General features: G+C 45.8%; 1 protein-coding gene across 2 annotated transcripts in view; it reads right to left on the reverse strand.

Annotated features, from left to right (window-relative positions):
- The window catches only part of LMF1 (lipase maturation factor 1), a 181,030-nt gene that overhangs the window by 139,526 nt on the left and 13,763 nt on the right, over positions 1 to 27,741 (reverse strand). The window contains exon 3 of one of the 2 annotated variants that reach the window (XM_065644838.1): positions 16,607 to 16,617. The exons of the other annotated variant lie outside the window; for it this stretch is intronic. Within the exon in view, the coding sequence (XP_065500910.1) occupies positions 16,607 to 16,617 (11 nt within the window). The remainder of the gene's footprint in view (positions 1 to 16,606; positions 16,618 to 27,741) is intronic. 2 annotated transcript variants of the gene reach the window in all.

A 27,741-nucleotide genomic window follows, 5' to 3' on the forward strand; every position in this document is an offset into this window, starting at 1 on the left:
TTTACCCAAGGCAAAGTAACTACATAATTGTGCTCTGCAGAATTGACTACGCGAGACTAAACGACTAAACATGTGTCGGGAAGTCTCTGGTCTCCCACGATCTGCTTCAGGCTGTGCTGGTGCCTCAGTTTACCTCCTCTCCTGTGTCATAAAATGGTTTGGGTCATGGAATCACAGGATGGTTTGGGTCGAAGGGCCCTCCCCAGCTCCCCCAGTGCCCCCCCTGCCACGAGCAGGGACATCTGCACCAGCTCAGGTTGCTCAGAGCCCCGTCCAGCCTGGCCTGGGATGTCTCCAGGGATGGTTCAGCCACCACCTCTCTGGGAACCTGGGCCGGGCTCTCCCCACCCTCAGGGCCAACAATTCCTTCCTCACATCCTTTGGGCCTGGCAGTTTTCACTATAATTCCGATGCCACCACAGCCAGCACCAAAGTGACACACAGACGTGCTCCCGCGGCACCAGCGCATCAGCAGGTTTAGAACTGCAGGGATCTTCACCTCTTGTTTTCTCCCCCATCCACCGAACCGATTTCCCCTGACAGGGAATCAAGTCCACTCGTTATTTCTGGACCAGGGTTTGCACCCCCCCAGCTGCAGGGTCTGGACAACTGTCGCTGCATCCACAGGGCCAGAGAAAGGGACGGAGGAATCCTGAAGCTTCTGACCCAGCAACGTTACAAAGCAACAGCTAATATTTTAAGCCTCTCCATTCTATTTTTATTCCTGTCTCCATCCTGTAGTCAGTAACAAAAAACAGCAATAAAGACAACCCTAAATCCAGTCCCATCTTTCCTCTCCTCTAGCCAGGAGATCATTAAAAAAAACACAATAACAACAAAAAACAAACAAACAAGAAACCCCATCACCACATTTACAGGATGCAATCTTTCATTTTAAATTGTCCAACAATTTAACTGGCAAGATCTGTTGTTTGGTTTTTTTTTCCCCTAGGAATTCACTTTTAAAAGCGTCAGCCCTTTCCCTACTTCATGGAGTTCTCCACAAACATTTACTACTTATCGCTTCTGCTATAAAACTGAAACTGTTTGCAAACTAACTCTTGGGAGATGTTCAGAGCAGGAATTTTGCACTGTCTGTGACCACGGATTTTGGGTATAGATTCCATAGGATGCAGAGCAGCCGAGTGACAGCCCAGCGGTGCTGAGCAAAGGGTTTGCACGGCCGGTTCATCTCCTGCTGCTCGTGCAACCTCTGCTCACAGTCCTGATCCAGGTCACTCCAACAAAATCACCCTCCTGCCCCTCCGACAGATCCTGTATCACGTTTTTCTGTTGGGCATCCCGGCAAACATCTACCTACAGCAACTCCAGAATGATCCCCGTGTGCCCAGCTGCAAAAGCCTTCCTGGTAGAAGAGGGGAGAAGAAAAGCAGCACGTTTTCCCACAAATATCCCCCGAGTTCTGCTGAGAAGCTGCCAGTTGGAAGGATTCAGCGGTTAAATGATAACTCAGCAGCGTACAGCGAGATTCTCCTTCGGCCCTCGCAGCCAGACACGGTTCCGCTGCCGGCAACCTGGGTGGCGGGTTTCCCATGCGCGTGACATCAAAATTCACTCGCGAGGATATTCTGTAGCATATAATTAGAATTTTTGCTTCTAATTTGAAGAAGCAGCTTTTTACGTTTTCATATAAACCGCTGAAATCAACCACATTAAAAAAAAAAAAATCACACGGGATAGTGACAACTGATATTAAACAGCTATTCACATATGTCCCAGTACCACAAGCCTCGTACACCCGCTCGGCTCTCCCCGCTGTAAGAAACCCAAATGACTTCAGTGCATAAAATGAACCATATGAATTAATCACTGGCTTTTCTGTCCTCACTCTACGGCGTTATTAATTCAGGCTGAAAACGCGTGTGCCCCAGAACAAAGAGTGATCCAGCAAGGGAGCGTGTAGTTCATTAAGCATTCAGCAAAGTAAAGCCAACCTGGAAATGCAAAATAGCAGGAACCGCTTGGGGAATTTCCATATAAATGGTTATCAATACCTCAAAACGGGGGAAAATATCCTGCAACTGCTTTAATGCTGAAATTGCACCGTGAATGGAAACAGCTCTAAAAGAGTCGCTCAAAGAATGCCTTATTTTTATCGATAAAAACAACCATCCAGTCTTTGATGCGAACTTTCAAACATTAATGGGAAACTTGTCAGTAAAGCTGGGGGCTGAAATTCCGAATAACTGGAAACACGTGTGAAGGGACCCGAACACCAGCACCGCTTCCCCCGGTGATTTATCACCCAGCGGAGCCCACGATGTGCTCAACCAACACAGCCCTGGATGGAAGGGAGAGAAAATGTTTTATTTAAAAATCACTTGAAATGTGGTAAGGAAACCCAAAGCAATTCTAGAGCATCCGCGTTATTTGTTAAAATAATTACTCTATGAAGCAGCCAATTTTTAAATGTTACTGCGCGCAGTAAGTTTTTCTACCAAAAAAATTACTGTTCTCACTAATAAACATAATATTGCTCAGTTGGGGGACACGGCTGCAAAACTGACCACTTTGTTTCACAACATCTCACGTAGGAAAAGAAGCTGCTGGCAACCCAGGATTTAGGAGTGAAATAAAACATGTGAGAAAGATATTCATGTACAGGATCATTTTCCAAAGAGAGAGTGCTGACCCTTGAAGAGTGGCACGTGTCAGGAGTTTTTTTAAATTAATCTTACTTCAAACTCACAGAGGAGAAGTTCAAAACACTGTTGGTAACCGTAAGTTAGAGGTAAAAGGAATTCACTAAAAATGTACGCCGATTTCTTCTGGACATAAATCCAAAAGGTAAGATTGTGCAACATCAGTACTTCATATTTAATAAAACACAGATGGGAAAATATTATAATAAATTATTCTAACTATCTAAGCTGTATGCCAGAAAGTCTTGGCCAAATTCCCCTGCTTAACTATCTATATACTCTTCTCACTGCGTAGATCGCAGAGCTCTCCGCGTTCCTGCAGACTGAAATCCAGGCATCGAGCTACTTTCTTTTAAAAATAAAGAAGTGGATGAAGTCACGGTCCGAGCTACACTGCGAGCTGACAGCACTGCGGAGTGAGAGCGCGGATCCGATCCCACGAGCGCAAGGAGCCGCCGCACCGACCACGAGACCCCCGAGAAACCCCCAAGGACGTGGCTTTATCTTTGCTCCGAGCTCTGGTTCGCTCCTGTATCTGGGGGTGAGTTTTAACGCCCATAACGACATTTCGGATGGAACCTCTCTGGCACTGCAGCAAGGACACAGGCAACACGGCGCTGAAATGCCTCCAACTCCCTTCCCAAGGGCTCTGCAACCACCACAGCTGGAAATCCTGGAGCCTTTTAGGACAAAGATCTCGGTGCTGTGCCCAAGACACACGGGAGGGTGGAAGTGGCCGTGGGGCGATGCTGCTCCACACCAGCCCCTGCCCGGGCGATGCTCCCGTCTCCGTCCCCAGCGTTTGGGACAATTCCCCAACCGGTCCCAGGCGGGTTAACCTCCTGCTGAAGCCTCGGGACGAGGGGACACACATTTCCAAATAAACATCAATTCCTGGAGCTGGATTTTCCTGAAGCTCGAATTTAATGTGTGTCACCTAAAGCATTGAATCCCGATTTTAAAGCGTTCTCCTCCTCCTTTCCCTGGCCATTAGCTGCCAGGAACATCTGTTGTAAAAGCTGAATAAGCCAGAAGAGGTCTTATTAAGAAGTAAGCCGTGTAAATGAGAATGTAATATGCTTATTGGTTAAACATGGAGGACCCTCCGGGTAATTTTTTGGTGTCTCCAGGGGAAGCGGAGCAGCCCGGCGTGCCGGCTCCATGCCGTGCTTCCCTGCGGGAGATCCAACTGCACTGACACCCTTCCAGATTTACACCTGGAATCTGGCCCTTCTGTTTACCAAGCTGCCTTAAAAAAAAAAAAAAAAAAAAATATACACACACACACACATATCCTGGCAGTGTTTGCCCCCGTGACAACTGGTGACAACAACAGTCCACGGCAGCACGTTGGTGACAGCCCCTGTGCAGCTGCGGGGCCGAGCAGAAACGTCACACGGGGGAACCGAGCTCTGCCGCGTGCGCCAGCTCCGTCCCAAAATAACAGCATTACCTCAGCAATCCCAAACAAGGGACAAGAACGATTTCCCCATCGGTTCCTACCCCTCAGCCTTCACCTTTCCCATTGCTCCTTTCCCCACGAGGAGCCTTCCTGATGCCTCCTCCCTCCCCTGCACCCAGATTGCTCATGGCTTATTTATTACACAGCTTGTTTATTCCCCCCACCACCACCCTATTTCGGGGCATCATCCTTGCTCTCTCACCCCTCCCACACAGAAGTACCACCCTATTCTTGGAGAATTTCAGGCTGACTTTTCCCCTGGGTACCATGGCTCAGCTCCCGGGCAGATCTCCACTGCCCACAAGTGCAGCCGCCGTGTGCCAGCCCCAACCCCTCCTTTGCAGAGAAAAAAAAGAAAACGAAGTCCATATCTGCAGAAAATAAAGTCCGTATCTTGGGTGGTGAGAGCCAAGCAGGCTGGAGCTGCAGGACTTATTCCTGAATTTACCGTTTCCCAGCCATCCCTGGAAGCCATCCCCGCGTGGGGATGCAGCCAGCCCCGAGCTGAGCAAAACTTGTGCAGAGCTAAACCTCGGCCCAACCCTCGGGATTCTTGTCCATCCTACTCGCACAAGTGAAGGGCTCCATCCCGCAGGTCCTCCAGCCGAGCTCCAGGTTAGTCGCTGAATCAGACATGACCCAGAAGGGGTTGGACATAAAGCAAAACAGAAAAACACCCTGTATCTCCTCCCCGATAAATGTTCGGAATAGACGGTAGATCAAGAAGTAACCTCATAAACCTCCACACCTCAGCTACCTGCTCCACCAAAACCTAGGCTGTTTAGTCCAGTTTTAACGGTGGTTTAATCACCTAATAGGCTGAAAGCATGGGATAGATATCAAAATCCTGTTGCTATAATAAAGCATTGTTATTCTAGGCACTGTGCCTTAATCAAGTAGCAGCCTCTTGCTTGACATGAAGGTCCAAAAGCACCTTGGGGAAAGCCCCATCCCCACACGATGTCGAGGGAAAAGGACGTGGAAGATGCAGTTAATACAGCCCAGGCTTGTCCATCTCCCCACATCAGGCACAGACCCCCGGGGACCGACCACCTTCTGCTGAGCGAGGAGAGGAGCCGCGTTTGCTCTTTCTGATGATAAATCACAGCATCACACACACCTTCCTCTTCCTCCCAGCCGGCGCCCTCTCTGGCTCTGCTACTTGCGTTTTTTCCTGCCATTCAAGGGTATTCCTAGAGTAACTATGACCCAGACAGATAGTTTTGGCATGCATACAGGCACCTCCCCACACAAAAGAATATTAAAATACAAGAGAGTTGCAATAAAAGCACCAACTGCTCTGAATCAAGACACGAGAGTCAAGGTGCAGGAGAGATTCCGGCGCTGGGAATTGCAGGGTAGAATTTACTTTGAAATCCTGACACTTATCTCTTTTGACTAACATAAAATATGTACCTTGGCTCCCGCTCACTTCCTATATAGGACTGGGAAGAGGGTGGCTTAATGCTGCGGTTTCGCCCAGTTTAGAAACGGAAGAGAAACCCATGAGAAAATTATTTCGCCAGACTAAAAATAAATAAATGAATCAAATTTTTTTAAGAGTTTAAGGGAACATGGCGGACGCAATGAGGAGGCGGTCAGAAGTATTTGGCTAGGTAGCGTTCTCCTTAAACCAAAAATGATAACATAAAACTGGAATACTCAAGCACTGGTACGGTATTGGAGAAAACACGGGTCCCCGCTCAGCTGTGTGCTGAGGCACACGCAGCAGCTTCAACTTCTGTGCAAAGTTCAGACGATGCTCAAGAATGCAGCCAAATCCCATGAAGTTTACAAAGGTACGGGTTTGAAATGAGGATAACTCATTAAACGTTTCCTTCACACAAATCAGTCAGCTTGCTCACATTTAAATCCAGGCAAAGGCAAGGAAATGCGGTATTTCTGGTTGTTACTAAGCCTACAGATTTGATCTTGAGTCAGCTCTGAGGTGCTGCACAGTTCCATTCTTTTGCACGCACAAACACACTAATGCAAACACCCTTTTGGCTCTAATAAGTGCAATTGTTTTCCCAATTTCTCCATACCAAATCCCTCTGAACCGTAACACGCTTTTCTCTAATTTAAAGATGGCAAGACAAAAAGAGCAGCAACAATTTCAAGAACGTCAGCTTCGTTTTCCCAATCCAGAAATCTGTCCAAACCGGTGTGTTCCCACGAATAATCTCCATTTCGAGGAAACAACATTTTAGGACAAAGGAACGTTACGAAGAAATCCATAAGACGGCTCCATTCATGTGGTCGCTCACTTTTGCAGCAATTTCTGCGAAGGCAATGAGGAGCGACAGCCCGGTCCCTGCCCGGGGAGATCAAGGCGTCCAGCACTTAGAGGAAGATCAAACTTGACCTCTGGCTCTCGCTCCATTACCCAACGCTGGGACTTTTCCCAGTCCTTATACATGAACACAGAAAATGCAATAAACTTCAAAACACAGACTTGTGAAGAAGCACACAGGCTTCAAAAAGGGACTCTGCCAGCAGAAATACATTTATCTCTTTAGCCCTCAGCAGCAGCAAACAATCAAATAAATACCCTAAAAAGATGACTTAAAAGAAGGAAAAAAAAAAAAATCCTACACATCACTCCTCCCAACAAGAAAAAGGAGACAAAAAGAATAGATGAGAGCACGCTAGGATACATGTCCTGGAACTGGCCGTTTGGTTTATTAGTCATGTCACTGGATTCTAATGCACGGCTAAAAAATGCATAATGGCTTTCAATGCATGGCCAAAACCAGTCAGCACCAAATGCAAACAGGCAGGGATACCAAAGAGTTCATCCTCCTTCCTAGTGCCATCTCCATCGCGGTGCTGTCACTGCTCCCCCCACACCCGCAGCTCAGCCCGTGGGATTTTGCACAGAGACGTTCAGGGGATGGTGCAGTTCTGCTGATGATTCTCCGGACTAATTGCTTTTTACATACTATGACTTATGAACAAAGAAAACAAGACCTAGACCCTCTAACCAGATCCAAACCGCAGGGCATTGCTGTTCATCGAACACTCCTGGTGGAAAGCATCCAAAAGCCAATGGACTTCCACTCAAACTTCCACACTCTGGATCAAATCCAGAATAAAGGAAGGATGAAGAATATCCCAGTAGAGTTGGGTTCCTTAGAAGGAGCACATATTCTCGCTGACCTTCCTCAGAGCTCCACGCACAACTTCATTTTGCTGCCCAGAGATGCCCAGTCCCAAGAGCTCAACCCTTAAATTTGTATTTTAATTCTACCATACACCTCAGGAACAGCCAACACAACCCACCGTCCCTAAGAACGATGCTCCAAAACTTTACATTCAGAGCTGTAATCATCCTCTATAAATTACTGCCATAAAGCTTTCACGTGATGTATATCAGGTCATTTGAATGGTTAACCAGACAGATAAATCAAACACGTTAGAAATGACAGTGTGGTTAACGAAAAATAGAAACAGCAGCAGTTCCTTTGGTTTATTATTATTATCCAGGGGTTATTCTGCACATCGAGGTTTATTTAACTTCAGAAAAATAGAAAAATAAAAATAAAATTTGCTCTCCCATGCCAGACTTGCCCTTTAGATGGAAACATGCCTCGAAGACAACCCTGCCCGTCTCTCCTCCTCCTCCCATCAAACGCCTGGCAGTACCGCAATGAATTTAAACAGCGCCGTGCTGAGCAGTCTCAGGCTGCTGAAGCCAGCGCTGCCGTGGAGCTGATCCGCTGTTTTCACTGGATTCTCCCCAACTTGTCTTTCTCACTAAAAATCAGAAACAACTTTACTGTCTGCCTCCCACTTCTGAGGCGTTTTAATGCTTTTATTCCCTAGAGATGCCTGCTTTCTACAGAGTAAAAACAGGTAGATGGGCTGTGCTGACTCTTGGCATTTACGACAAGTGGCAAATACTTTGGGGACAACACGGGTGCCGTTATTTCTGCTCGGCACCAACAGGCTCACAGAATCCCATTTGGGATCCGTCACCCGCGGTGACACGCAGGCGAGCACCACGGCCAGGAGGGACCGTTCAGAAGTGGAAAAACCAGCAGTAACCCATAAATGAGGTGAGGACATAAAATAAAGTGTCCTCTGCAATTGCCTAAATACTTAAAAAAAAAAAAATCCCATTTCAAACAGTTGTCTGAGTTCCGCTTTTAAAACTAGAGCAAAAGGAAAAAATAATTGCATAGTGTAGCATTCACAGAATGATTTTGTGGCTGTTGTACAAGGCTGGCCTTGCTGAAAGACTTTGCTCTGCTTTTGCAGGGGGAAAATTCCTGCTTTTGTGCAATTAAATAGGAAAACCCAAAAGAGGGAGAAGCAACAAGTCCCAGCAGTCGGTACCACTGCGGCAACCTCTGGCTAATGCACAAGGCGAGCAGGGCCAGAGCGCTCAGACCTGCCTGCTTCCCCATTTCTTTTGTTTTAAAGAACTGAGTTGGCACTTTTATTAACCCCAGTTTTGTTTTCACTTTCGCACAGGAAGCCACAAGTGGGAACACCGCACAAACAAGATTTACAGAAAGACTTACCAGAAATCCAGTGTAAGCTCAGGACAGCAGGTAACAGAGACACTAATACCAGGAGAGCAAGTGCTGGTTTTACAGCGCACGCCAAGTGAACTCAGTGCCGGTACCAAACCGTTCCGGTGTATCCGTGAACAGGTGCACTCCTACGTACTTATAGCAATTAAAGTTAATTGAACTGCATTGTCTTTCTCCAAGTGCAAAGATGGCCAGATTTAAAATAAATACCCACATATATAAGTTCTCTCTCATTAGAGTCTTGTCAAAAGGATAAAAATCTAAGCAGACACTAATACCATTACAGTAAGCACGTTAAAACCTTTCCTATAAAGGAGGAAAAGCACCCAGAAGGGGAAAATGCATTTCAGGAGGAAATGCAGAGGTTACAAAGCTTTGAATACAATACCCTTGCTATTTGCCCACAGATCTGCAAAACCAGAAGCTCTGATTAGAATTGCAAATGACTACACCTGCTCCAGCCAAATGGGGCATCGCAGCTCAACCCAGCGAGAGCATCCGAGCTCAGGTGAGCCCGACACCGACGGAACGGCCGGGCTGCCCCATTGCTATATCCTTCATTCCTGCAGCTTTCTCCCCACAACGCCGGTTTTCAGGCAGATGAGACACATCGCTAATAAAACACACACACGCTCATTTGGCGTTTCTGCCATAGCTTTGACACCAAGGTTTCAACGGGGTGCAGCAACCTCGCAGAGCACAAGCGATGCTCCCTGCACGCTACTCTATGTCCATGTCTACTCGCTATAATTATTCTATAAAGGCTTTTGGCTTTTATGCCGTTATTTGCCAGCTGCAGGAGGGCCAATGACAACAAATCCACAATACAAGGAGAACAGCCTTTACCTAGTGCGAAGTCAAGGCAGTGACCAACCTTTGACACCTTTTGGGACTAATTTGAACCCAAACAGTAAACGTCCTGGTAACTGGCGCCATGCACAGTGCAGTGCTGCATTTCTGCTCCACCAGGAGCTAAAAGCTCGGTCTAAGCACCGCAGACTGAAACAGGAGTTAAGTGTCTCAGCACCACCACCAACAAATGCTTGTGATCGATGTTCTTCCAAACTATGGGGGACAAGGATCCAACTTCTCTGCTTTAAAACTAATATTGGAGGAAATTTCATTTAATTTAACTCAGTGCATTTATGCAAGTCTAAATCCAGCAGAGGCTCCACTCTTGCTAGTCACCCAGTCCAGCTCGCCTTTTTCTGAGGAAATCTCTGCCTGCAAAAAGCATTTTTGTTTGTTTCCTTTTTATTAAGGCCAGGACAAAAGTCACAAGAGCTGTGGAGAAACAATTTGCTTAGGGAAAGGGTTTCCCAGTTTCTGCAAGACCAGCGTTCCCATTCCACCCACTTACATTCCTGTATTAAGAGAAAATAAAAGTCACATCTGCAGGCCGGTCATCGGTTACACAGGTCAACACCCAGGCAACATGGCAAACGGCTGGAAGAAAATCACTTGCACGGAAAGATCTTGTTGGAAGAAGTTATGCGCTCATTCCAGCACCACCATTTACATCAGTCCTTGTTAAGAAGTATTTTATCCCTTAAAATCATTTGCATAATTGCTGCAATCAAAGGCACTACTTTACAGTAATAACTTTGATGGCAGATCTTTCCTTCAACATTCTTTTTAAAAGGTACCTCCCAAGGTTGGTGCATCCATATGCCAGTAAAAATAAAGACAGGAGGTAACACTCAGGAAGCGGCTGGTGCAAAGAACCAGTTGCTTTTTGGTTTGTGGTTTGTTTATTAAAAAAAAAAAAAAAATCACTTTATGATGCTCAAAATGCATCCCAGAACTTAAATCTTTGTGAATCAAACAGCAGCCTTGTTGGTACATGAGCAACTCTCATTTTTTTTCCTATTAATTTTGATATTTACCATATGTAATCTCATAATGAGAGAACGTGGCCTCTTTGCAGGCTCAAACAAGGTCTTGTGAGAGTCTACATCTCCTCCTTCAACTCGCTTTCCCTGATTACAGGTTAGCAATGAAAAACATAAAACCTGTCAAATGCATTCAGTACATACATCAGTGACTCCCCGGGTGACGTATCGTTACTTTGGGGATGCACCATTAATACACGGGCGGTCATTTCGGCGGTCGGACAACAAAGAAAACCACCAGCAAAACATTAAATACAGCTTACAGGTTTTGTATTAGCTCATGCCCTCAGTTCAGGAGTTGCAGACACCTACAAATAGGCAAGCTACTGTGCTAAAAAATACATATATATATGCGCTATATATATACACTATATAGTATATATACACTATATAGTATATATACACTATATAGTATATATACACTATATAGTATATATATATACACACATATACATATATATATATATATATAGTAACTGGACGTCTCTTCTCCAAAGCCCTCGTGGTTTCAGGAGACGTCGCAGGAAGCCCGGACAAGCAGCCAAGAACATGGATGGGGAGGGAATATCTATGAGATTGCTAGTTGCTCAGAACTTTTGAAGCATGGGACTCGCTACAGTAATTTTCTTAACGAGCAGGAGCTCTGGGCTGCTTTTCTCAGCCGCACAGAGACGTGAGGACAAGAACACAAAGATAAGGGCTAGAGGGCTTCAGTAGCACTGTAAAGTCTATTTTTAAGATGGGCAAGAACCACTGGCCCAGTTTGGAACACAAAACACAGACTTAGAGCAAACAAGCGAAGGTCCAACGGGAAGTCAGCGGCAGACGCCAGCCGGGATTTCCACCCTTCAGCTCCTGCACGTTTTCCTCAGGTCTGTGTCCTCCAGATAACACAGCTTCATTTCAAATCCCCGGCGTGTTCCACCCACGCAGCTGCCTCACCAGCTCGGTCCTGGGATGCTCCTCAGGGGAAGGTGGACCAGGATCATCGTGGTTTTCTCCAGGTGGGCTCCACATCTCGTCCGTAGGGCAGCAGCCGCCGAGGACTTGGGGGGAACGTTCCCACTTAATTGAGGTTCTCAAACGAGTCAGGCCCGAACGAAGGCACGTTGCCCTTTAACGCAGGTCTAATTACATTAAAACAAAACGCTTTCGCGAACACGGAGGAAGGCTGGGGAGAGAATCAGACAAGCTATAAATTAAAGCAGAGGATATGAATACCATGCAAGCTGCAGTGTTGGGGTTAACGTGGGTCTGGAAACAGTTTAGTGAAAACCTGGTGTGGCTAAGGGCCAGCTCTGAGTTTAGTTGCTTTGGGCTAATCGTTTCCTTCAGGCAGGCTACTCTAGCACACTAATAGGTTTTAATAAAAACTTCCAATTGGGCCAGTAAACCCCTCATTAAGCTGTTTTTAAAGCATGAATTTAAGAGCGGCGAGGGTAAAAGGTCACGAGGAGTATTTAATTCACAACGGCTGGCAAAAGGTGCTGTTGTGATTGAAAACACCAGAGTTCAAGTGTCCAGGGCCACATAAACATCCGACTCTGTCACTAGACCTGGTTAAGTGACAGCTTGAAAAATAGATTTAATAAGACAGAGAGAAAAGTTTCCCATTCTTACATGAGAAACGGGAACGGCAGATCACAATATTAGCCAGGAACGGGAACGGTCGGTAAGGAGCCCCATCCCTCCCGTCTCAGCTTGCGGGGAGGATGAACAAACAGCAGCCGATGGCCATCGGGGTGTTCAACCCCGCAGCGATCCCCAGGGGCTCAGGGACGCTCGCGCTGTGGCCCCGTGGGGTCTTCTGCTGCAGCCAGACCTAAATTCTCCAGGTATAACAAAGCCCGACCCACCTTCTGGGTCCTGCTGTCGGTGTCTGCCCCACGCGTCGTCTGTACAGCCAGGAACCACAGGAACAAGCGCCACCGGGTGCTGCCGTGACACCGACGTGCTGCCGTGCAAAAAGGCAAATCTCTGCCAGCAAATTCTCTTGCACTTGGGGACCCTCACGCCCACCACACAGACACATCTGCAGGAATCCAGGGCTCAGCTCTGGGCGCCGTTCAGACACATCCCCATCTCGGTACACTTTTTGAACTAAGCTTTGGAGCTGCACTAGTTTAATCTTAGTCTTTTCAATTTACTTTCGTTTTCTTCCACCATCGCTGCTCACCAATATAGTGCAACTAATACAAAAACTTTGCCCCTTCCTTGGAAACAGGCACTCACAAAAGGAGAAACATCTCAATCGCGTACAGCAAAAGCCAGAACGCCAGCTGTGCACTCTAACATTTCATTTTATGTCAGTTCACATCTAAAATTCAAGATCCCTGAAGACCTTTTAAAATAAAATCCTCCCTGGAACAATTTGCATTGAAGTAAAGAGTGAGGATTTAACAACTAATGGAGAATTACGTACACTCGGCTCTCAACTTTTTATTCTACTTCTAATCAAAACACACTTCATCTTAAATTCTGAGATGATGGATACAATATGAAATTTGAGGGCAGGCACAGGTACAAACTAGATTACTTGCTTATTGCATGTTTACAGACAATGGAAAAAAATTAGGAGTTTAATTCAACAGTCAGCAATCATCTTCTCTCCATGTCAAAATTAACAAGAAAGTTTACTGTAAGAGGAAAAAAAAAAGCTCTTTCTTTTAAAATATGTTTCTAATTCTGGCCATACAGTTGGCCTACAAAGAGTGCAAAAGTGAGGCTCTCTGGAACGGTCCCCAAGGAAACATTTGCTTTGGCTTCAAATAGGACACTTTTGTGCATCAAGAGTCAAATAAGATCAGCTGCTTCTCAATCCTTTCCGTCTAATGATCCCATTGATAGCCAAAAGGTAAACAGGCGCATTTCTGTCGTTTCTGAGAATCCAGATTGTGGCTCCGAGAGGGATCCAACGGCCACGGAGGTGATGATGCAGAGTCGGAATCTCCCTGGACGGTTGCATCATTGTCACACCACACCTGGATTTTCACCCTAAGGAGATGTAGTTACGACTCCCGCGATCTTCACAGCCTTCCTGCCGCTCTGCTTAGCTCCCCACTCCTGCCTCATTCGACCAGTATCTCAGGACACACATCGGGCTGCCAAACCGTCTTCTGAGTATCTGAGGCTACCGAACACAATATTAAGGCAGAACAGAAGAAGGGGGTCAAGAACACCTGTAATAGAGCATCGTCTTTTTCACAGCCTCTGTTAGAAGAAAGATAATAAATCACTGTATTAAATCAGGCTTCCACTGGAACAAAACACGTCCTTGGAGGTATCTCAGCCAGAAGCATCATCAGGAACTACCGCTCTAGGAGAGCACACCCTCGCCCAGAAAGGGTCAGGAACAGCAAAGCTGTCAACACCACAAATCTGCTGAAGCAGCTTTGGTCTCGTTCGAAGCCAGAAGAAAAGATGTCCTTAATTTTAAAGGATAAAATAACAGGTTGACCTTGCTGGTTCGTTCTTGTCCCAACACCACAGTTACAACCTTCGGAGAAGGGGCGACCTGCCGTTTCTGAGCCAGGAGCAGGGGTGCTGAGCGGGGCCAGCTGGCTCGTGGTGGCACACGCAAGTCACCAAGGCACGTAGACAGGGGCTGCAACAGAGAAGGTCACGGAGGAAAGCCCCTGGAACAGCAAAGCTCAAGGAGGAGATTTAGGCAGAGGATGAAGTTGCCATAGCTCAGCTCTCCAGGAACAGCCTGGCCGCTGGCCCTGCAGGTGCGCTCCACCGAGGAGAGGCAGGACCTCCGTCCACCCATCTGTCCATCCATCCATCCCCAAGAGGCCCAGCAGCCTCAGCTCAGCAGAACCAAAGCAGCCCAGCGTACTCCAGCCGACGTGCAGCCCCAGCAGCGCGCAGACCCCGCTCAGCAGCCAGAGCCCTGCACGGCCAAAAACGAGGAGAAAAGGGACCATCCAGCCCCCGTGTCCGCCTCCCGGAGGGACCTCGCACGCCCGAGCTGCGCCCATCGCGGGGAGCAACGCAATGTCAAACTCGCCGAAACACGCCGCGCTGCATCAAGAGCCCAATTTATACCTGAACAACAATAAATAAAGCTGAGAAGTTACTACAGCTCGTCTAATTGCAGAACAGTGCTGGCGCCCGCTCCAGGATTTGCATTGCAGGGAACCTCCTCACCTTCCAAGGATAAATAGTCCAACGCGGCCGGTGCTTTGGGCTGCGAAAGCTCTTGCACGGCTGTTTCGCAGCTCATTCCCACAAGTGAGGAGTGTTTTTAATAACTGTTACCTGACAGGAGTAAGAGCAAAGAGCAGAACCTGTAGCAATACCAGTTGATCCCATTTGGCCTAACAGCTTGTTGTTATTTCCAGACTCCAGAGTTCTTTAAAATTCATAGGGACAGCCTGCAGTTTTAATAGAGGCTACCAAAATCCATCCTAAGATGTATCAAAAAAAAGCACACTTCCTGGAGAGGAATAGGAAACTGTCAGTATTTACAAATATCTCTCCAGGATTTTTTTTTTTTTGTAAGATCTTGCTTTGAAGTAGATGCTACCAAAGAATAAGGCTTCCAGAGCTCAGCAATATTTAATGTACTTCTACAGCAATGGATGACAATGTTGTTGTTTCAGCTATATTATAACAAAAATATTGTGGTTTTCCTGTATTCTAACAAAAGTAACTCTAGATTTACATCTCATTCATCTTACTCAGAAGTGGCCCTTAAGCCAAAAACAAGGAAGGGAGAGACCCTACTGCGTACAAAGGACTCCAGTCATCTTCACACGGTGGCTTTCCAGTTGGGACATAAAGAAAGGCCAACGAAAGATAAACCACCACTTGCAAAAAAACAGTTTTTCTACAACCATTAGTGAGAGCGGAAAACACACACAGAAGATGAGCAACTTGAGTTAAAACCAAGCTGGCTGTCCTCACTAACCCAACCAAAGCGTGGATTCGTATTGTGAAGTCCTGCTGGTTCAAAGATCCACATTGGGTTTGGAAGAACCATCTCAAAACACACAGGCGTAGGTTCAATTCTCCACATTCCGCCGCCGCTCCAATTGGTGAGCACCAGCTCGATGATCCCACCTGCGCTAACACAGTACGTCCACTTACAACTGATTAAAACAATTAATTGGTAAATGAGGCAATGGATGCAATTCCCTGAAGCAGCAGCATCCTTGGTCATTACTTTCGCAAGCCTCCGCCACACAGAGACACGAATGGACTTTAACTATTTTCATGCTTCATATTAGAATAACCAAATTTCTATTTGTGACTGGCCAGTGACAACCTGGGAATCCGAATCCCCTTTTCATCCATGCAATGATGCAGCATCATCTTCCTCCACCCGCAGCACAAGCGCCCGGCTGAAGGGAGGAGAAGACAGGACCCAAGAGGCTGTTTTAAGGCATCACACCATGGCAGCACTGCCCAGAAAATCAGAAATACGCTAGCAGTTTTCCTAATATTTCCACAGAGTGGAATGTTTCCTCCTGGGATTTCTAACTTCCCATTTAGACTCCAGCCACGGGTAGGAATAATTAATGCTGAAAAAACCCCAAACCTGTACAAAGCAAAAATCAACTTTCCAGACCTCCCAGGGAATAATATCTGCATCTCGCACCAGTGGAAATGCAGATAATACGAGTAAGAGGTTCTTGACATTCACACAAGCCCCCAGTGGGAAGGGAGCAGCAATTCGGGAGGACGGGGGGCCCTCTCCAGGGAGGTCCCTCAGAGCTCGCTCGGTGGCCTCAGGGTTATTTAACTGCTCGTCTTTAACGTCACCCTCCAAACGATGCTGTCAGTACCCTAGACAACCCTTCCACCAATTCCCCTTCCATCTCAATTTACAGAATTGACACCAGTTTTCCTTTCCTTAAGGGCATACAGGCAGAAAACTTAAAAAAAAAAAACCACACAAACAAAACACAGTAGCAGGGAACAGAGAATTGAAACTTCAACATTTGACAGAGAAAGACAGAGAAAGCTAGAGTAATGTAAAAAGCTACATACCCACAAACGCATCAACTAATTATTACTGCAGATTTTTTCTCATTTTTATTCACTTACCAAAGGAATACCTGCAAAACAAAATGAAGAAAAAGCAAAAAAATTAAAATCTCAGTGGATCAACTGCAGGAATCCATGCCTCATGTTAGTTTTATTTCAAACTTCCCATGTGTTGAGATTCAAAACACATCTGCTGAGGGGTACGGAAACATGCCTGAAGCATGTAACATGCACCTTAAAGGCAACAAAAGGTAAATTGCTGCTACCAGGAAATGCAAGAAGAGTAAATTCATTAATTCTTCCCCCTTTGAACCCAGAAACGTCCAGCACTGTGCCAGCTGAGCTGGGCACTCGATGCTCCTCGATCCTCAGGAACAGGGACACACACTCACTGCAGCGTTTTCATGTGAATTTTTGCCACAATCTGGCGCATCATTTAACTTGCTTTTTTAACTGGTCTTCTCACTGAAATTACCTTTAGCCTCAGCTACAACATAGTGATTTTCAGTAAGATTATCCATTCCGATTAGAAGTAAAACCCAAAGGTTAACGAGTTTTAAGATGCTGCTCTTCAACAGCTGGTGTTCACTCCCATTACGGCTTCAGTCCCACATCGGGGCTTTATTATTAGTATCTGCAGCACACCAACAAAAATAAGAAAAAGAAAAAAAAACCACCACACAACACAGAACCCCAAAACAACAACCAAAAAAATACTCCAGGCCTTTCAGAGATTTTCAGAAAGATTTGCTCTTACTGAAAATGCCCTGAATAGGTGTGCAAGTTTTATACACTGGTAGTTTCAATATTTCTACAGTCCAACAATCTGAATATTTGACTACATATTTAACAACAATTTCATACAGGGCTACGGATGTACAAAGAGCAGTAACTTTAAAACGCACAAGTTTTAGCTTTCTTAATAAAAGTGGCTCTTTATAAAGATATCTGTCATTAAGGGCAACCTGACTTCGCTGTTCTCCACCACAGTTGTGGTGCAGTTCAGCACAAACTTGTACGAATTATTCCTACTTCTTGGCAGAAGTTAAGAACCCCCTGAGGCTCATTTAAAACACACACCCAGAGACACATACGAAACGAGGAATTAATAAAATATTGTATTCTTCTGAACCACATTAAGTTTTCTGACATGTGCCTGTTGCTGATTACATCAATCTCGGCTCCGTAACTTGTCATGTGATGACAGGCAAACACTTGTGAATTTATTTCTCTGAAGAAGCCTGCGATACAAATGCCAAGGAAACCAAACCAAACGGCCCACTCCAAATACATAAAAGCAGCAGGGCTTCTTGCACGGATTTTTTTTTTTTTTTCTCTTTTTTTTTTTTTTTTAATAGGTACAAATAGGCAGGTACCCAATTCCCCCAGACTTCAGGTTGTAGTTTGGAACCTAACGACCCTTTTTTCCTTTTCAAGGTTCTCTTCCTTCTTTATACACAGTAAACAGAAGTATTTATTAAAAATGAATTTTTTTTTCCTACTGCCTGCCTTGCCATTTGAAACATTACAGACAGATAACGACAACTAAAAACATGGGTTTGATTTTGCGGGCTTGGGGCTTTTTGGCAGATTTCAGAGTGACTTTTGATCTGCACATTGTCAAAACCAGAAATTTTGCAAATTCAAAGTATATTCCATTTGGATTTTCTAAATCAAATTAAAACGTGATGTCATTTCTGTTCCCTGGTTGAAGACACAATGTAATTAGCCATGACTTGTCAGAGGACAAACTTCATGTCATACTTCAAGAGGCTGCAAGTATCATCTGGGAACCATAAACATCAAATATTTCAGTTAAATTGTTTTCACCACATCGTCATGTTGCTTAATTCTAGCTCAAGTATATTCCTGGAAAGCAAAAATTGATAACAAAACATAGTTTAAACTGCATTTAAGCACATCACTCCTGATGAAAATACATGGAGCTGAGATGGGTTTGAACACATGGATCTGCAAGAGTTTCCAAACCCGGCGTGGGCATCACTGTGCAAACCAATAGGGATTTCCCGACCCAACAGAGAACACCGCCTGTTCCCCAAAACATCTTTTTTTCTGTTTGCAAAGCACATAAGATTATGGTTTCTATTTGGTCAAGGAGAAGGAAACGCAGATCAGCCAGACCTGCCCAACAAATTTACAGTCTTTCTCTGCTCATTTACCCCATAATTGCACAGATCATTTAATGCAACAGTTGTTTGGGACAGGGACTCCTCTGATAAGTCTGTAGAACATGACAGGATTCTACGGAGAATCTGTTAGTAAATAATATTTGAACACAGACAGGAACTCATACCTTTACATCTAACGATGCTTACCAGGAAGACATGAAAATCTACGTTTATAATTAAAATATATAATTAAATTGAAAACTAGGAAAACTCTATATTTATAATTAGAAAAAATTAGTCCTACCCACCATTCACATGCCAGCAGTGCCCAACACCACCAGATCCTCGCAGCTGAACTGATTTCCAGAGGCAGGATCATTCCCTGCTGTATCTGGTGTTAACAGCTTCTCCCACTGATCTCAACAGAGGGAAAGTGAACCCAGATGTCAACTTTCATCTCCGTTATGAATATTTCTTGTTGTCTGGGTTGTATAAATTGGGATGTGGGAAAAAGCTATTTGGGTAGTACGGACATATTTCCAATTCTCCATCAAGACATGGCTCCAAAACCTGCTCTCCACGGTGGAAATGAGGCAGAAGCTACACCACGAGGTGTCATTTCCCTCTGAAGGATGGAACCAGGACACGTTAATTATCCCGGTCTTCCCTCCGGTACCTGTTCAGGGAGAGGAGGAAGGAGGGAACCACTTCCCCAGGAGATCCCATCACCTCAGACCGCAGCGGGGAGTCTGACAGACACACACGTGGCAGAGCAAAGAGCTCCCTGCCAAAATTTTGTGGCAGGGAAAGCTGGATGAGCTGCCTGCTATAAATCCTGGGAATGCACAGGGGAGGAAAAACAACAAACAAAAACCAAACCAAACAAAAAAACAAACAAAAAACCCAAACAAACAAAAAGGGCTAAGCCATGGAAGCACAGAAATTGTGGGAAATCCACCTGCCCCAAGACAGGACTGACCGTGCGAGAATCGCCTCGGACTGTGATGGAGACTCCATCTCGCTCTCCAGGTGTTCAGCCCAATGTTCCTCCATACGTATAATACATCTAGAATGCTTTTCCTTACATCGAACCTGCATCTTTCCTGCCATGTGAACCAACAGCTTCTTGTCCTGTCCATGCGTGGACAGCAAACATGGACAACAGCCACCTTCCACCATCCGCTGCCTTCATGCACTCAGATATTTGTCTCATTTCTTTTAACTAACCAAACTCAGCTCCTTCAGCTTTTTACCACAACAGGCCACTTTCTGCACCGCCACCGAGGTTTGCGCCTCTTCTCTGCCCGGCGTGGGGCCGAGGCCACTTCCAGCACAATGTGACAACCAGACACGCGATGCTGCTGTCACCTCCCGGCTCCGGGAAACCTCATCCGCTGCTGTCTCGCACATGACGCTCCTAAAAGTTACTGCTTTACGTGCCTGAAAGCTTGTTTGGTGAACCACAATATACCAACCCAATTAAAGCTGTAAACACTTCGGGACAAAACCAACATCTTCTCAATGCATATATATTAATATTTACAGTACCTGGGGATCCACTCCCTTAGCGCACTGCCTCAAAACAAAGAAAAAAAGGTTGGCAAACACCACTTGCAAGAGACCAAGAAGCTGAGAGTCCATCAAAATGAGATGACAGAATTAGCCTAGTGCACCATTAATTTCAGAACATCATTAGCTTAAAAGTGTGGGGGTAAGAAACATTTTTGACAGCTGGTTTCAGTTGCTGCCAAGCCTTTAGTATTGCACAGCGGTCATGGGGGGAGGAAATAAGCTGGAATGGTAGTAAATGAAACCACTCGTCTGGTTTCTGGATTCACTTTATTGTGGTCACAGATCTCTAAAAACTGGGATTCTGCACTCTGTAATTACAACATCCACATTTAAATGGAAGGAACTGGGATAACTTTAAAAAGGAAAAAAAAAAAAAAAAGAGCGCTGGAGGATGAGGTTTACTCCTGGGTTTGCTCATGGTGCTGGGAAAGGTGCCTGGGCAGAGCTGGAACTGGAACCAAGCAGGGACTGAGGGACAGGAGGGGACAGTCGCCCTCCCGGAGCCACGCGTGGCTGTCCCTGCGGCAGCTCCAGGTGACAAACCATCCAAGCACCTCTTCAGTGTCCCTTTGCAAGGCAGGGAACTGGGCTGGGCTAAGAGACCAAATGTGAATTCCCCAAAGCAGCCCCGGCACTCACCGACTGTTCTGTCTGTGCTCATTTCCAAAGCAGAAAGTCATGACAAGCCCTGGCTTACAAGACTACAGAATCTGCCAAACTCAAGTGAAATTTGCTTTGGTGAAATCCTTCCGGTGCCAAAACCAGATGCTGAAGTGGCCCTTGGGAATCCCTCTCCGAGCTGCTCCTTAAGCCCAACAGCAAGTCCAAGGTGGGAGCAGGAGCCGGCAGCACCGCGGCTCCCCCGTCCCGCCAGAACTGCTGCACCTCCCTATGCAAAAAACAAGAAGTGTGTGTGCAGCAAGTGGCAACAGACACTGATGGAAAATAAAGGGGTGAGCACCGGCCTGACCATGTCCCAGGCCCAGAGAAGAGGTCAGTCTCTCCGCAGGTTTTGGTGTGCGTGCGCGGACGGGGAGGCAGCACAAAACCAGTGCTGCAATCCTGCTTCTTCGGGACCAGCAGCAGAAAGGTTTTAGTATTTCTGCTGCTAACACGCCAGCAGGTAAAATCCCAGGAAACTGCACTTCAGTAATTCCATTCCTTGATTTTAAAACAAACAAACCAACCAACCACACAAACAAACCAACCTTATTTAATTGCATTAATTAATCTCTCTCTGAAGGCTGGCCTCCCACTGCCAACCATTCTGCAGACTGAGTGCGGTTCCCCATTAAATGAGGAATTCTGCAGCGAGGCGATGGGTTTCAGTGCAAGCACAGTCATTTCCTCCACACCAAGTTCGGAGAGACATGAGTGACTCTAATGCAAGTTTCCAGTACTTTGTACCCCAGGCTTTTTCCCCAGGGAGCTCGCTGGGTTTTGCAGCCATTCACTCTTCCTTCTCCAGGACAGAGCTGCTGGTTGCCCAGCCAGACCTGGGACACTTCTCCAGTAACACGGCTCAGCCCTCCAAAAAACTCGGGTCATGCAGTAACCCCAGCCCAGAGATGAGCCAGCACCACTGGTAGCAAGCACTGTTTTTGAGAATAAGTGTCTGGATTAAGACCCTTAGGGAGGTCAGTGAACACAGATCCCACCACAGCCCTTCCCCAAGCCCTGATTGCTTTTCGGCTGTACCAATCACTGTATTAACATTCTTTCCAACCACAGCTGTCTGACAACTTCGATGAGTTAAACAACATGAACGTGTGCTGGACCAGGCTGGGCGCATGAAGCTATTTGGCAAGTTACAGTTTAAAAAAAAAAAAAAAAAAAATCATGAAAAAAACATTATTCATTCTTTTCCTAAATCTTTCAGCTGTGGGATCAATACTCAGTCTATGTACTGGATACAGCTGGCAATTACATGTGCCAGATAATAAGCAATAAAAAAGTATTTGTCTCAGTGTCTGGCAAAGCCCTGTGGTACATCAGACACTGCACAGCCATGCCACTAACCACAGAATCTTCCGATAACTTCTTTTGGTTTCTCATCGGCTGTGATTTGCAGAAGTGATTGGAATCCAGAGACAGTTTGTGCAAAGGAAGCAGTGGAGTGTTATTAACTGTCCACAGAGCGTACACAGCTCCCAGTGCAACGGCGATACCCATATCCCATTCCAATTGCCGCTGGTGCTTTAACACGGCCTCAGGAAATCAAGTTGGGGCAGGGGAAGCAGGCAGGAGGTGCAGGAATATCGCTACGTGCCTTTCGCTGACATTTGCTGTGCTATCAAAGCATTACCTTAAGACACTTTGTCAGACTTTCTGCAAAGCGAAGCAGCAGACACACACCACTGCTTTTCTATGTTTTCTTAAGGGTAGATACAGGTAACAGTCCTGACATTCAGACAGAAGTGATTACTGGGCTTAACATGATAAAAGGTTACAAACCAGGACTCTGAGGACAACTCCATGGGGAACATTTAGGGAAGGGAGTGGGTGCTGGGGCAGGAGGTGGCGGCTGCAGGGGGACACTCAGGGGACCGGCACCCAAAAACCCGGGACAACACAGACCCTGGACGACACGACACCATTTTCTAGTGTAGACAAGGACATGATCTCTTCTACATATGGTGAATTCATTTTTATAGCTATCTTACAGCAGATTTAAATTTAAAAAAAAAAAAAAAAAGAGTCCTCCAAAGGTGTTATTATTAAGTAAAACAAAGGCAGTAACTACAGTAAGTCAAAACAACACATGCAACCAATGTATAATAATTAGATTCCTCTTTAGTTTCCCTCGTTTTAAGTTCCTACAAGCATTCACGCTATTCAGATGACATTAATCGTAGCAGCACTACTTGCTACAAAATCAACAGCCTCAGCAGTAACTCTGCACATTCCTGTGCTGCAGCCGCTCAGCAAACCCCACCATACCATTTTACCAAAGCCAATTCTCTTGTTTTTTCATATCGTGTGTCAATGGCAAGTTTGACTTGCCACAGGTCAGTTCTTCTCCAGGAATATATTCACAGGAGCAGGCAAGGACCAGCCCCGCTGCAGGCTGAGACCCCACCGGAGCATCCCTCGACACCCAAAGGCTTTTGGCAGCTCCTCTCCTGCTGACAGCCCACACAGATCTTCTCAAATCCCCATCAGAGCCGGACCTGGCTGCTTCACCAGGTTCATCTCCACTTGCCTTTTCAGCCCAGTCTACTCTCGCAGACTAACGCACAGTTTTTAGAGTAGACATGGGCAGGACCACGCTCAAATCTCCATGGCAACTGCATTCTTTGCCCCTGCTTGCTCCTTTGAAAAGCCCGAGCTAAGTTAACAGCACACAACCCTTTGCCACCTGCATTTAACCCAACCGCCTCAACCAGGACAAGCAATCTCGCACATTGGCAGGTCTTGGGGATGCAGGAAGGCCCATCGGCCACAGCATCACCCTCCTCCTTCCCAACCTGGGGCCTGGAGCACGAGTCTGAGGAGCAGCAGCTGCGGGACCTGGGGCTGTTCAGCCTGGAGAAAAGGAGGCTGAGGGGAAACCTTATCACTGTCTGCAACGGCCTGAAAGGAGCTTGGAGCATGGAGGGGGTTGGTCTCTTCTCCCAAGTAGCAAGTGATGGGATGAGAGGAAACGGCCTCAAGTTGCACCAGAGGAGGTTTAGATTGGATATTAGGAAAAATATTCTTCCAGCGCAGGGCTGCCAGGCATTGGAACAGGCTGCCCAGGGCAGTGCTGGAGTCACCAGCCCTGCAGGGGTTTAAAAGGCGTTTAGACGAGGTTCTTAGGGACATGGTTTAGTGCTAGAGTTGGGTTAGGTTATGGTTGGACTTGATGATCCTGAGGGTCTCTTCCAACTGAAATGATTCTATGATTCTAACCATGCTGAACGCCCGGCGAGATGGCATGGGGCTGCTGCTAAACCAGAAATCCAGCCCTAGCACAGACCTGGGGGGGGAGAAACACTAAACGACTCATTTCTGACATCAGCCATGATTAAATTTTAATCTCTCAAACAAAAATATGGTTCTCATTAGCCTCATTAGTTCCCAGTTGTACTGCAAGGCAACGGTGTCACATGGTATTAATCTTTGTTTTCATTAATGTGTCATATCAAGCGCTCACGGCTGCTCGCAGCATTCTTTGAAACCGATACGCTCCCTCTCTTCTGTGCGAGTAGGAAGTGCCAAAAAAGCAGCTTCCTCGACAGGAAGGATGACCCCCTGAGATCCCTCCACTTTTGGTTTACGTTTCTCAAGATAATCTTTTCTTTCTGGGGAAAGAGGGAGGGAAGTTGAGAGTAGAGGGATGTGGGGCTGCGATCCACAATAACAAAGAAATTCCTGAGGTTTACTGCCAAGGCCAGGGCCAGATAAAGGAGTAAGATATTCTAAGTTTTCTTGTTGTTGTTGTCATTGGGATATTTTGGAGAGCTAGGAAAATAAAGCCAGGTTGCAAAAAGGGTTATTTGCACGAGAGTTATTTGCAAAGTCCCTAGCAAACTTCAAGTGACTCCAGTTCAGCACATGCATCAAGGTGATGTTTGTTAACGTGATTCATCTAAAATGCTAGATACTTTTTAATACGCTAAATTCTACACTGGATTCAGACACGATGTTAATTTTTGCTTGCACTTCAAACTTTACTATTTGCAAAGCTGACACCAATTAAGTTTTACAGTCCCTCAGTACAAGCCTGTATTGCTTCCAGACAGGTCAATAAAGCAGGATATAGACCAATGGAAAGACCTTGCCAAGGTCAGACAGTTAAGCCCAGCCTAACACATCCACTCCTGCCTGTACAGCGAGGTCTCTGAACTCCCGAGCGAACCAAACACACCAACGAAACCCAAAACACACGAGTTCCTATTCCTGACTTGCACAGCTCCTGATCTTTCAGTCTTCGCTTGCTTGGGGGCAGGCAAAAAAGTCCTAATGAATTACCCAAGCTACCAAATAAAACGCGCGTTACTTCAAACACACTTGGATGGATACAATAATTCCACTTTCATCTGGCTCTGGTCTGCTGGGCGATTCTTCCGTCTGTATTTTGCATGTCAGACTAGGATTCTCCTAGTCATAAAATGAGTATATCTGTCAGTGCTGTGCCCCTGTCATAAGAGGGTCACAAACACTTAAAGTACACTTAAAAAATGGGAATGACATTTTGCCCAATCCAGCCCACAATTCACACACTGGCTATTTTACAAGATCGAATAAGAAATTCAGAAGAGATCTTTCTAACCTTTACTGGATGGGATGACACCAGACAAAAACCCAAGTGCTTTAGACTGAAAAACCAAAGCTGCAGAGCATAAGAGGAAAGAAAGTGAGGAAGGAGTCTGTTTAATTGCTACTAACATCCTCCTGGAGTGAAAACACGGCCCTGAGCACCTCATCAGCCCCCCAGCATCTACCAGCATCACCAGTCCATCCGCGAGCACACGGTGATTAAAGTCCTGCATAGGTCAAGTGGTTTTTAATGAGACATATAAACCACAAAACCTCCGTGACACACACAAGTCTTTCTTCTGTCTCTATTGTAAATGAACTTCTGAGGAGGGTAATTTAATTGCAATTAAGTTACGTGCCTCAGAGACATGCTTTCATGACCTGCAGTAGACCTGTCCCTCCGATACACCCTTAAAGTTAAAAGCTATTAATATTATGTTCAATCAGCTAAATATGAAATAACACCAGGCGTCTGGGGCCAGACAGAGGCTCTAGGAAAGTGTTGCAGCATCTGCAACTGCTTGGAAAGGCCCTGGCCATTCTATGGCAGCAAAGCATTCTTCATCCTCATATTCCTTGCAGACAAAAAAAAAAAAAAAAAAAAAAAGGCATGTTTAGTCTTATTTTACCCTAAATATCCATTAGCAGTAGCTCCACCAACATTTTCCACAAGGGAAGAACACACTGAAAATGCCGTAGCCACCTCATGCTATAACATTTTAATCATTGGCTTGTTTAACCTATTCCCTCAAGCTCTTGTAACTCTACCAAAATCTTAGTCATGAAAGAAAAAAAAAAGCAACAGGATTTTAAAAGCCCACAATTCCAGCTTTTGTATCAAGTGTCTTACAAACTGTACATCTGAATGCTCACTAACAGTGGACAACATGCTTTGTAAAATGAAACAACACAATAACCAAGGGAAAGGAAGGGTTTCCAGACAACATTTGAAAATGCCGGGGGGAGGTGGTTCAGTGAGGAAACAACAGAAAAAGAAACAGGAGATCAGTGGCAGCATAGTTTAAAAGTTTGTTTATATAAGAAAATGTAATAGCTCTCTGGAGACACCTTACTGTGGGATAAAAGTGATTTTATTCCAGAATTACACATTCACTTTCAAAGTGCATTAGTTATTCTGGTATAAAAATGATTTAACTTCTGCTGGAATGTCTCGCCCAGAGAACTTGTCCTGACCAGGGACCTCTGCTGCCAATGGTCCATCAGCCCCGGCAGAAACCGCAGGGAATAAAACCACAAACGGGGTCATCTGCAACAAGTATTTTTACTTTTAAACAAAGGGGCAGTTTTTCTCAGCCTTGTCTACATGTACGCCAATCCGTTATGTTAATATTCAAGAGGGAAGAATTGGGGAGAAAGGCAAAGCCGTTCATACGGGACCTGCAGAGCTGCAACGACTTAAACAACTGAACCCAGACAAGCAGGACCCGCAGTCTGCAAAACAGACACCAAAGGATCAGGAATTCCCACAAAATCGTTTTAAGCATCTCTAGCCTCATTAAGTAGCTTCTATTATACTCAAACTGGGACTTTTTACTGTTATTATTTTACTGAAGTTAGGCATTGTCTGCAGAAATCTCAAGAAAAATCAAAGCTAAAATTAACAGAATGATTAAGCGTTTCACCCAGCCGATGGGTCAGACACAAAATATTCTTTTGCACTGGCAGATTTTTAGTTTCTTGAGAGTCTCCTCCTACTTCAAAAGGATAATTTCAAAATGGCAGAAGGGGAAAAAAATCCAGTATTTTAAGGCAGATGCACTGAGCTTGTGATGCCAAGTGCGGCACCAGTACACAAGTGCCCCATGACCGGGAGAACACACGGAGGTTTAGTCTGAGCAGAGCCCAAATACCACAGCTGGTCTGGGAACACAGCGCCCAGAATTATCAAAGCTCTCCTGTGCATTCCGCTTTCAAATTTGGCAAAGGCAGACTTCGGCCCCGCATTTCACAGGTACCAAAATTAACACGCTGTTCCCTGAAAGCTTGTCTGAGAACCACTGAAGTGCGTCTTAATTCAGGCAGTTCACCTGCGCTTCGGCAGAGCCAACAGCAAACTGGCAAAACCAAGAATTCAGGGCCAGGACAACATCCTGGCCCCTGTTCTTGGGATTTTACATTGCCAAAGTAATCCTTATCCCATAACATCCATCACAAACAGCTCACATCAGCCCATTCCAGGAGCAGCTTTCTTCAGGGTTCTAAGGCCTTCAGCTGGTCCCTTGCCAGGCTGTC

This window comes from Caloenas nicobarica, chromosome 14 (assembly GCF_036013445.1).
Source record: "Caloenas nicobarica isolate bCalNic1 chromosome 14, bCalNic1.hap1, whole genome shotgun sequence".
NCBI classification, from domain to species: Eukaryota; Metazoa; Chordata; class Aves; order Columbiformes; family Columbidae; genus Caloenas; species Caloenas nicobarica.